At 43.2% G+C, this 12,181-nt stretch overlaps 1 protein-coding gene across 3 annotated transcripts in view; it reads right to left on the reverse strand.

Moving 5' to 3' along the window:
- The window catches only part of LOC124299574 (metabotropic glutamate receptor 1-like), a 42,069-nt gene that overhangs the window by 12,639 nt on the left and 17,249 nt on the right, over positions 1-12,181 (reverse strand). For all 3 annotated transcript variants that reach the window (XM_046752839.1, XM_046752838.1, XM_046752840.1), the window contains 8 exons: positions 9,766-10,299; positions 9,527-9,687; positions 9,337-9,444; positions 8,691-8,844; positions 5,107-5,353; positions 3,385-3,656; positions 656-825; positions 280-356 (listed from right to left, as the gene is read on the reverse strand). In XM_046752839.1, the coding sequence (XP_046608795.1) occupies positions 280-356; positions 656-825; positions 3,385-3,656; positions 5,107-5,353; positions 8,691-8,844; positions 9,337-9,444; positions 9,527-9,687; positions 9,766-10,003 (1,427 nt within the window). In that variant the 5' untranslated portion in view covers positions 10,004-10,299. The remainder of the gene's footprint in view (positions 1-279; positions 357-655; positions 826-3,384; positions 3,657-5,106; positions 5,354-8,690; positions 8,845-9,336; positions 9,445-9,526; positions 9,688-9,765; positions 10,300-12,181) is intronic.

Raw genomic sequence — 12,181 nt, forward strand, 5'->3', positions numbered from 1 at the left:
TAACTTGTTGACTTTGATCAGTGGTTCTATCGCCATTGATATTTGAATGGTTTTAGTAAGGTTTGATCTCAACAACCCTAGAAGGAAGCGTAGTTTTTCGAAATTGACTCCAGTTATTTATTTTATCGACATTTTTATAAACGAATCAGAAAAGCAATGTTAAATGAAAGATTCCGGATTTTTTTTTTGTTCAAGAACTTATTTTCAATTAAATTTTTTCATCCCCCCTTTCGTGACAGAAGAAGAAATAAAATTTTGGAAACCGATATACGCACCGACCTGCCTGGAGGATCACCACGTCGATCAAATTCCACGTCCTCACCGCCGAAGGAAAAGGTGACGTTCATCAAGTGATCCTTGAGGTTGAAGAATCAGAATGCGTTGTAAGAATAAGACGACGATAAATATTGAAATACTCGACCCTCGGAGAAAACGCAAATTTCGATTTTACCGCTATTTTATACAAATTATTTCAATTCTTTCGCCAAAATATGTAAAAATTCACGAAATTTAATTTTTTCGTAAGAACAAGATTTTTTTTAGGTATTCTTTCCGATGATTCAGTATTTCCGAAGAGGCATTCGAACTACGGGGGATCGAATCTACAATATTTGCGAAATATCTCAGAATTCTTTCAAGTTGATGAAAAGCTCACCTTGAAGAGCGTCCCGTTAAAGGGACGCATGGCCTTGCAAACGCCGTAGAAATTTTTCCCGCATACTTCCTCGAGCATGTTGTGAAGCCCGTGAGCCATGGCCCAAAACGACTTCATCACGAAGCTCATTTTCGGGTCCTGTTTGTATTTCTCGCTGAGCTTCTCGTTTCCTGAATTTCAACAGAAATGAAATGCAACACCGAATAGCAGATGTTATTGCGACGACATAATTCAGAAAAAATGTACCATTATTTATCGTTCAACCCTCTTTCGGCCCTTGGATTTTTTCCCAAAATCGTTTGCTCCATGTACTCGTCGCGTATCGTATACCATGACTTTCTTTGCAAGAAATTTAGTTTCAAGCTCGTTTCTATATGGACTTGCAACGGCCTGCAGTCACGGTCTTGTTGACTTTAATCAGTTTCGAGGCCGAGCTGCCTAGAGGCGGCGAATTTTCACGTATAGACTGGAATAGACGCGGCGAATTTAGGCATTGTAATATTAGAACTGAGATTCTGTGAGCCTTGGAATCTCTCGTACGATTTGCAAAGAGGAAGAAAAAAATACAACAAAAAAAAAAAATAAAATAAATAAAAGCACTACTCAAACGTATAAAATAAAAAATAAACAAACTTGCGACTGATATTTATATTCTTTCCGCAGGGCTTAGGGCGGGGAAAACAGGATCGACTGGCCCGGTACGTGTTAGTTTCATAAAAATGGGAACGACGACCGACGACGATCGTAAAATTGTCTATTTGTATACCACGAACGGCAGCGTTCGTGATCGTGGTTTTGTTGTTACCTGAATGATACACAGCATCGACTGGCTACATGGCTGTTAAAAACCAAATATCCGGCCAGACGTGGCTGTTATTGGAATCTCGCCAGATTTTTTAAACACTCACGCGATACCCGAGCGGAAGAGATATGAGGAGTGAATTAATTAAAAGAAGCGTTGAAAGGAACGATTTGTTCGACCGTCGACAAGAATGCGGTAAAAAATATTCTTCGAATGTGAATATAGAAAAAGAACAAATTTTTATCTCACAAATATCGCGTGTAGAATCTAAATAGTTATACGGAGGATGGAAATTTCTTTTCTTTCAGATTTTTGCGGGAGTTTATCGAAATTAAAAGATGACAATTAATTATAATCGAGCTGACTCTAATGTTCGGCAATATCGCTGAATGGTGAATTCGATTTTTTTCGGGTGATGTAGACGATCAGCGTCGCGGCGGCTGATGTCAATTCAGCCTAATATCATTTTGTCTGTCGATTAAATAGGGAGGGCGATTTGACGGCGGTTCGGATACTCGATCTTCGACCAACTGTTCACCGAAGTCAATCGTTTTCCAGGAGCGAATCAAGGGCTCCTGAGCCGAAGTATTTTCATTCCGGTTTACTGTTGGCTCGGAACAAAGGAAAGTCGAGTAAAAACAGTGTAACATATTTAAGAACTGCCATAGTCTGATATAGTATCAAATTTTTTACATAGATTACAGATGCAGGTATAATTTAACCCTCTGAAGCATACATTTTTCCTTGCAGTCGAATTCTTTGAAAGTGAGCGTATAAACGTTCTCGATGTCCGAAAAGTTTTCAAAGTTGAAAAAGCCGGTTCTGATATGAGCGAACAGGATCAATTTTTATATTTTCAGCCCGCCATCTTGAATTTTGAAATTCTGACAGTGGATTCGTTTTTAGCGACTTTCAATTTTCTAATCCCCACGAACTTTCCACAATTGCATTTATTTACAGCGCTCAGTATATTCACGGAATTATGATAATCCATCTTAAGACATCAACATTGACATCCTAGAAGTCCAATCATGCGTTAAAAAAAATTACAGCGACATCTCAAAAATTGAATCTAAATCTCGAATAACCGATTCAAAAAAGGTGTCTCATATTCGAGACGCTGTGCCGCAAAGGGTTAAACAATTGAGCACAAATTGTTTCAAGATGTCTTTCCGACGTTATTTCTTTCTTCGCGGGGCTCCTGACGCCTACTCGTCCCTGGAAAACGGCCCGCAGCTTCAGCTTCTCATCGCCACCGACGTCGTGGAATTGGATTTCCGGATTACACACATCCGTGCGTCTACGACCCGTTTAAACTCTGCCGTCCGTCTATGGGTCAGACTACAGTTCGACCCGGATCAACTCCTCCCTCATTACCCAATCCTGCCAATTATCACCGACACTGGTCCCCGCTTCCCAATGAAGTACATAATAAGAGATTTGACGATATACCTTCGACGACTTACCAGTAGAGTATCAGACCTTCGGATCATGGATTCTGCTGAGACTTCTCTGAGAGTTTTCCTTGGGTCAAAAATATTGTACTACTGAAATAATATGAATCTATAAGATCCTGTCACTGGAGCTTCGATGGAAATCAAGAAAAAATTAATGTTCAAGGTAAAAATACCCAACGAATTTCATTTGTCGTAACATTTTGCTCGTCAAATCGTTGATATTATCAATTTTACCCAGAGTGAAGAGAGGAATTAGTGAGACGCAATTACGTATCACAGGCTTCATGTTTTAGGCCAAGGAAATGGTAAAGCCGAATCCATGCTTCAAAGTTCCAATACTCTCCTTGTTAGTAAAATTTCGCAGGTAACCAAATGGGCGAATGAATTCCAATAGTCGAATGATTGCGGGTGAGGTTTAACACGCGACTCGCGTTAAGTCGCGAAAGAAGGGAATGAAATCAGCGACTCACCGGTACAGATCTTCTTGTCGACGGGAAAGACAGTGGTTGTCGGAGTCCTCTCGACGTCCTCGTCGTTACCGGTAAGGCCGGGCAAGGAGCAGTTGAACTTGTGCTGCCAGAACTCTTGAAACCAGGGATTCCTCGAGTTGTTGTAGGGTTTGAGGGCGAAGTAGTGGTCATCGAACTCGTGGACGTAGGGGGAGTGGATTCGTATCGAGAGACTGCCCCAAGCCTCGAATTCGTGCCCGGTGACGACGTCGTCTCGATCAGCCCAACCGTCGCTGTTTACAGCGAAGGAGTGAATTAGCCGGTTGATAATGTATAATTAACGGAGAGGCTGAAATTAAGGACTTCCTGGCTATACGTAATTTGCGATAAGATAAAAATTCATATCACATGAGAAAAAGAGCATTCCCTGAAAATTTCTTAAACAATGTTTGGTTTAAGCAATTTCTTAACAGCTTCTGGTCTATATATTATTATCGGTAAAATTTAATTTTCTTATCGTCTTCATTTTGGTTGAGAACGTGTAGCAAATACACCCTTGAGGTGAGATTCGGCGAAAAAGTGAATGGAAAAATAGAGGCTTCGACAATTTATTCGCCGGCACCTCGGCTGATTACCTAGCTCGAGGTACCTGCGATTGCGGTTTACCGTAATTGAGTCTCTCCCCTTCTCTGTCAACCCACCCCTAGACCATTTGCTTCCTGAAGCTAAGTCGCTGCATCCGTTACTTAAACAGTTCCGTTCGCTGCTCGACTTATCGTCGCGGCGCCGTTTATCGACGATGGAGATTTAACCCCCGAGGAAGTTCGCCGAGCTTTCGTAGCTCTAGCCAACTTCGTTCGAGAGCTTAATCATCGTTGGGGTAAAATTCGTCCCCCCGTTGCCGAGCCGACGAGTTCAGTTAGCATCGGTGGAAACCCTCGAGTGACGAATCGAAACGGCGGAAAAATTTATCAATTTATGAATTTAGGAATTGATGTTTTGATGTACCGACTAATCGTACCAACCCGAGCCCACGTCCACTCTGGAGAAGAAGACGCAACCACCGGCGCGTTGAAATTAGCCAGCAAATCAGTCATGATTTAATCCAGCTGGAAGGTCACCGAGTCAATTGCCAGAGGAAGAATTGAGCTGGCGCAGCTGACTGGCGAAATATTCGTTCCGAAAAGAAGGTCGAATTTATACTATACAAACGCTCGGCAATTCTTTGAAACGATGAAAGTTTTTACGAGATAAAGATTTTTTTTTCTTTTGGCAAGCATGAATCAATCGTTGGCGAAATACAACCATATTTTAGACCTGCGTGTCGATACATTCGATGACTTGTCGATTATGAAGAGTTTTCGCCAAATTTCGAATTTTTTAGCGACGAAACTTAAAGTTTCGAATGGCCCGAAACCCGACGCTCAAAGTTCCGAAATCTGAAGTTGCGATACAGCAAAGTTCCGACGAAGCAAATTTGGAACTTCAAACCCGCCCCTAGGAGACAACGGACCATTCGGCCGTTAGACGATCACTCCGAATACGATCTTTTTACGAGTTTCGTCCACAAAATTTCAAGAGCTTAGGTCAACTCCTCGCCTCAAGTCCAAGTTCCTTAGAATTTCTACACGAAAATTCGCAATTACATTGTCCGTTGTCCATTTCAGATTGGACATCTCGACATATTTTTCCATCGAAATCGGAATCAATAATTTTTTTTCCAACGATCATTCAACAAGGTACCTTCCGATGAACATGAACCTCTCTGTCAAATTCAGCCTCCTCGACGCTCCCAGCAGGCCGCGCATCGTCATGCCCTCGCAGAAACAGACGACAACATTCGCGGCACGATCCTGATTCAGGTTCGTCAGGACTCTGTCGAAGGCCGCGTCCTCCGCTGTCGAGAGAACAGCGTCTTCTCGAGCAACGCAGACTCCGCTTCGTTCGGCCAGCTCGCGAAACGCCGCGATTCCACTCTGTCCATAATTTTCTGAAACAAAAAGAAAGAGAAATACATAAAGAAAGAAAACAGTTATTTTCTCAACCGTTTCCGTCACAGCGGAACGCTCAGCGTCCCGCCTCAAAAATTTCCATGTCCTACCCTTATCGCAGTTTATTTAAAACTTCAAATGATCTTTGTTACTTCAGATTTGGGATCAGCGTCCCAAAAAACCCCGGAATAACAAGTTTCGGCGAGAGTCATTATATTTTTGATTTGTCTTCCGCCATATTGGAACCGCCATTTTCGATTTAGAAATCATCAAATTCTGACTTCGGATTCGTGATCGGCGACCGGAAAAAGTCCCCGAGTAACAAAATTCAGGCCTAAATATTGAGTTGAAAAACGGGTGACTGAAAGGGTTAAAGAAAACCGTGTTTCGTTAGTCACACAGTCGACGGATGTCAACAAAATTATTTTCACCCAACCTCGTCAATGAACGAATCAAAATATTTCAAAAAAAGATTCGCACTTTGACAGTTAATGGGGAAAGAGAAAATAAAATATCAAGATATGACGAAAATCGATAAATAGAGAAAAACTGCAAACGCGACAGATTTGTCGTCGGGTGAATAAAATCGTAAATATATATATTATATATATTATATATATATATACGCCCCGGCGATCCTGCATGTTTCGCATCGGGAAACCGCGGTAACAGTTTCCGTTTCCGTTGTAGAATAAATTTGTCCCAACAACTTGAAATTCGCTGACTCTGTCGGGTTCCTATAGTTTCTAGTATGGATATAGAAACGCATATACAACCATACACATGGATATACACTTAATATTCCAAGTGCATTTGAAGTTTCGGAAAATCGAATGTGCGAAATCTTGCGAAACGTATTCTCGTGATTATGACGAGGTATGTACCTACCTATAAACGGAACCGAATACCGTCACTCCGTGAACGAAGATAATTATCACCGTACGTAACAATGGCAGGTTAATTTACCGCAAAAGCGAACAAAGGGTAATTAGAGTGTGCGTTTTATCCTTTTTTTTTTTTTTTTTTTGTCTTTTTGTTCCCACTCCTTTTTCCCCTTTTTATCCTGTCACGGTGTGGATGGATTATAACCGTGCCTTGAATTCATATCTCGAAGCAACCATTTACGAAACGTCAATACGGAGACAATACAAGATAAGAAGAAAAGAAGGGTAAGAAGAAAGGGGGGGGGGGGGGGGGGATAAAAGCGCAACGAAACAGAATGAAGCCGAATCCGCGAACTCATTCACGACAATTAAACGGATAATTTATATAGACATACTTTTTTTCTCTTCCCTCATTTCCTTTAAAGCACCCTTCGCTTCGAGGCAATTCGTCCCTGCGCTAACGCTCTTTCCAAGGATACATTATAGTCGACGTTACCAGCCCCGCTTGAATTTGGTCGGAAAAAATATGGGGGTAAAAATGAACTTGAACCCCGGGAATCCCCTGGCTTGTAAAAAGGATTGAAAAAAATCTATGTATCCCGAAACGCCGGGGGGCGACTGCCCGCTGCCACCTTCGATGTGCTTGCAGCGTGAATTTATGAGGAAAGGTTTATTGGCTCGAGTCAGCTAACACTGATGAGGTTAAGGAAGGACTCCTCGTTTCGGCGTCAATGGTTTTTCTCGATTCGCCTCTTTTCTACATTCCGATTTTATCTCTTCTCAATATTCGACGGAAATCCCGAAGGTGGTAGATGGGGGGGAAAAAAAAAATAACTATATCTATACCCCGTAGAGGCTATAAGTCGAAAAGCACCGATTTTGCCTCTGCGTGAAATCTGACGAAGATTTATTCGGGTATCCGATCTGAACTGATCGTCATTTTTTCTCCTCCGTAAACTTGCTTCAACGTCAACAGTTTCATACGAGTATCCATCTCAATGTGAAAGAATTCGTGAATATTTTTTTTCACCACAGATTCGTCCGCACGTTCCGTGTCTGTCACACTTGAGGTCTGAAAATAAAATGAATGACGTACGTATAGGACGTGTTTTTTTTTTTTTTTTAGAAAAAAACCTTTCAATTAAATTTACTGCAACGAATCACCGGACAGCCGGAGCTTTGATCGCTTTGCAAAGCACCGAAACGCCAACCCCTTAATTACCCGTTCATTCCCGTCTCCATTCACTCAGCTGTCGCTCCGTTCGTGATTGTGTACACTTTGCGAGATCGAGCTTTACAACCGTGGTTTTTGTTTTTCTCTCTCTTTTTCGTGCAAACAGTTGTTTTTTTTTTTTCACCCGATCCGTCCATGTCGCGTTTCGGGGGTAAATAAAGAACCCGGAGAGGAACGCGAATAGAATAATTGGAAAAGGGTGAGCTACAAAATCACGACCAACGATTATTTATACGCTAATTTTATTTTTTATACACCAGCGCCACAACATGATCAACCGCAACTCCGTATCATGGCGCTCCGAATGAACCGAACGTGAGAATAATTACGCCGGATACTTTGACGTAGGATTCACACGTGTGAAAATATATCCGAGAAGCTTTTAAGACCGGTCGTAACTCAGGTTGAGCGTCAGTCCGATATCTGTTCCACAATAAAAGGCCAGGAATTAAATATTGAGATACATGCTTTTTTGTTGCGGATACGCGCGCGCACGTGGCCAAATCATGAGTGGAGTTTCTGTTCTAAACTTTATTAGCCGCGTACGAGATACTCGATAGTACTGAGAGCCGCTCCGCGAAACAAACTTACGCCCTGCAACGGGGCTAAGTTCAGACCATTCGTCGAGCCGAGATTATTTCATTTGTACGCAACAGAGAACTGTCGAGATCGACGGTTTGATTCGGAAATTCGAGAGCACCCTCAAACAAGATATTTTTAGAAAAAATTCCAAACAAGAAGTACTCGAGGAAATGAAAATCAAGAATAGACGCAGATTTTGCGTATACACTTTTTTCAATAATCTACGAAATTTTGAGACGCTCAAGAAACGAATTTCAGCGATTTTTGAATGAGTTCTGGTGCGGTTCTAAACTGAGCGGAGTGACGAGACAAGGAATAATTGAATTCATAACGAACGAATGAATCGATCCGCGAGCGAACTTTTCAGGGACGACCGACTGGGAATCAGGCACCAATTCCGAAGTTGGTAGGTACGAGGCAATCAACGAAGCAATTCGAGGATTGCGGAATCGACGTCGCTTTGTGTAGAAGGCCACCTGGCCGAGGGTTTCGATATGCGGGGGACTCCAGCGGGCAGATACGAGGTGCACAACGGGACTCAGGCCTTGGGGACAATGCATTCATGCGCGTTGTGCGGCAAGATTTGATCGAGGATCTCGGGCATTGCTAATTGGGAATGGGGGATGACACACTCACCGTCAGTGTTGACGATGGACACGTAGGTCCAGTTGAAGTATCTCACCAGATCCACCAGCAGCTGGGCCTGGTAATGATCCGACGGTACGACTCGCAGGAACGTCGAGTACCTCGACTTGTCGGTGAGGTCACGTGACGTCGACGAATAACCGACCTAAAACACGGCGGCTTGAGTCCAACAGATTTTCAAGACCGACCGCAATTATCTCCCGGTAAGGAAACAAAACGTGAAAACACTAAATTGAGTAACAACGGTATAACAATCATTCGGCAGCGATGACTTTGGAGAAGAACTTTTCAAGTGAACACTCCTTCAGGAAAATAGTTTCGTATCGTGTTGGCAGCTTTGGACACCTAAACTTCCTTTCGTGATCCAAGAAGTTTCGTAAGATCTTTGAAATGTTGCGAAAATCGGTTGGCTTCCGATGACGTGGTCTTTTTCACCACTTCAAGCAACTCTAACGTTTGATAGAGACTAAAGATTGAGACTAGTTCCCAAGGAAATACGAATAGTAACAGGTTATATCTGGTTCGGGTCGAAAGAATCGGAGGCATTGATTCGAAATCTACTCGGACCGATGAACAAAAGGAGAATTTGATTAATCACTGACCACCGCAAGATCTGAATTTACTCAGCTCCGCTCACCTGTGGAATGGAGAAAAGCTGAAGCAGGTTTTGAACCTGTAGAGTGACGGAACTCGATCCTGGTCCAACAACGCCGACAAGCGGAGCTTTTCCGTCGGGAGTCTCCTGCTGGAACATTGAAAACAAACAACGACTTTGACGGTCATAAATTGGAAGCAGAGCCAGGATAGCTGTGGATTTGAATAGGGACCTGAGGCGCGGCTTGCAAGCAATGCGCAGTGTCGGCGTTCTGCGAGAGTTGAGACTGAGTGAGCACCGGAGTTATGGCGTCTCGAACCAATTCGATGCTCTGCTGAAGAGCGACCGGAGCCGACCAGCACGAGTCCCTGGCCTCGAGTCCGAGGGTGACGCCTGAATGAAAAGAAGACGAAGGGCTGACTCTTCCGTTTTCTTTTGCTACGTGAAACCGTCGCGAAGACAAGGACTCACCAGGTAAAATACTGCTGTTGCTGTTGATCTTGTCGAGGGTGATGAGGGCCGTTTCGACCCGTTGAATACCGTACGTTTCGCGCACTTCACCGCAGACCAAAGCACCCTGACCACCTCTGGGGGTTTTGTGAACGCTGAAGAGGGCTCCGATGACCAAGTCACCTTTGACTCTAGCCGACGGATCCCCGGCAGCAGCGACGCCGACAAACGTGGCTAGGAAGTAAACGATCAGCAGCATGTTTCGAACGGGTTCCGGAGGCTACGTTCGGCGAACTTCCGGAAGCTCGAGCGCCGTTTTCACTATCGAACAATGGCCGGACGGTGGTCGAGCGTTTGAGCTGCTCATCTTGGTGCCGTTGATGCGATGTTTTTTTGCACCCTTATTTCCTGCTTGCATAACGCGGGCTAGCTTCCGCAATGTTGTTCACTTTCCGCAACGGGAATGGAATGGAATCGCCGCTTCCCGTGTGTAATGTTCCATCAAACCGCCTCCAGTACGGTTAATGCAGATTTGTTTGAACGTGGAGATTGAGTCTGGAACAAAAGAGGATTGCGATCACTCAGCAAAGATTGGGATAATACGATGGGAAGGGCGCGCAGGATTGCTTGCTTTTTTTATGCACATTCATTACAAGACCGCGGGGATCCTCGCGAAATTTCATACGTCACATATAATGCGACTTATTCGCGAATCACGGCTCGATCACGGAGCTCTATTTTCTTCCAAAGACAATTCCACGGTATAATGAAGACGCTGATGGAACTTGGTCCAATTTTTTCTCCCCCTATCCTATATTTGACGTTAGATTATTCGCTGATCGCCGTTACGCCCGTCAAAATCAGATCACCATAGTCGCAATTACATATCTCTTCCATTATCTCTTTTCCTCGTCTCAAGATGAAATTGGTATCCAACTCTCCTCGAACGAATCTCATCGTGATAAAAGTAATGCCGTACCAGACCTACACATATATATCTATATACCGGAAATTTACTCTCGTCGCGTCGTTTTAAGCCAGTCAAACCGTCACGACGAGCGGTTAAATACGACGTCCAATATAACGAGTGGATTATGTTACGGTATGTGCGGACGAGTATGAGACCACTGTCCGACTTTACCCAGTGTCCGTCAAATTCGTTCCAATTTTTTTCTCCATTTCATGATCAGCAAAATCTAATCGCGCGATAGAAACGATCTCCACCAACAACGGAATAAAATCATTCCACGATTGCATAGTGTCCTGAGGGATAGTGGAAAAGAAATGGAGAGAAAAAAAGATCGGAATACCAAGAGAGAAGAGGGGAACAATGGGACGCGAAATGAAGGGTTGATGTACGAGTAAAACGGTGAATAATAAATCCTGCCACCCGAAATTTACACGCGAGCAGATGCTTGTACAATCCGTGTTAAAGACGTGCGGATAGACGGTTAAGCCAACCACAGCTTTAAGTACATCACGGTAATGCGATTCAATGAGAATTTACACCCTGTAACGTAAAAGCGACGGATTTTCACCAAAGTTCGTCGCGAGTATATGCGCGGATACTAATCCTCGGGAATTAGATACCTTGATGAAAACGCTATGCGCTTTATATAAAATTGTAATTATTGTATATAAATCGTATTGCGGTATACATATAGTATAATTAATCGTTCGAAGGATGCGTGATCGAGTGACGTGATCGTCTTCAAGTATATGGGGCATTCCACGTCAAAGTAGCAACCCGTGCGCCTCATCCGCTTCGATTTTAATTACTTCTTAGTATGATATTCGTAAAGAACCAAAAGAATCTCGGAATATTTTTCGATTTAGTTTTTTCGTGCCGGAATTGATGGTTTTTTTTCTTTTCCTCTATCTAAATAGATCACGGAATCGTTGAATTTATATCGAGGTATGTGAAAAACAAAAAAGCAAAAACAGTTCCGACATGGAAAGTCTAAAAACTTGCGAAAAAACAAAAAAGTAACAAGGTAGGGTGTGAGGTACATGGGCTGCTAATTTGACGTGGAATGCCCCATATACTTATACTGTCCAAGTCACGATAAGCTTTACCGGATATAATTGGCTCGATGAGGTGAAAATGCTCTAACGTAAAAAAAGAAAGATTGGGCATATTTTAGACCCGCCTGTACGTCCCATGCATCCTTGAAATCTAGAGTGGTAAAAATGAGTCGTTGTTTCGAGTATTGATCGATCGAAAAACCGAATGACGGAGAGGCCGATGCCCCGTGCTGTTATATGTAGAGACGTGGGGGCAAAGTTTGTAATCGTCGATGAAAATATTTCGAACCACGTGTTCAGGCTCGTTCAGGCGCGTATGACGAAAGCAGTCGGAGAGTAAGTAATGACCGAAGCACAGAGGGGCACTTCGGTAAAGTTTTCGAAAATCCTTGCAAGCGCGAAGCTTTTATTA

The sequence above is a fragment of the Neodiprion virginianus genome, chromosome 3 (genome assembly GCF_021901495.1).
Source record: "Neodiprion virginianus isolate iyNeoVirg1 chromosome 3, iyNeoVirg1.1, whole genome shotgun sequence".
Taxonomy (NCBI): Eukaryota; Metazoa; Arthropoda; class Insecta; order Hymenoptera; family Diprionidae; genus Neodiprion; species Neodiprion virginianus.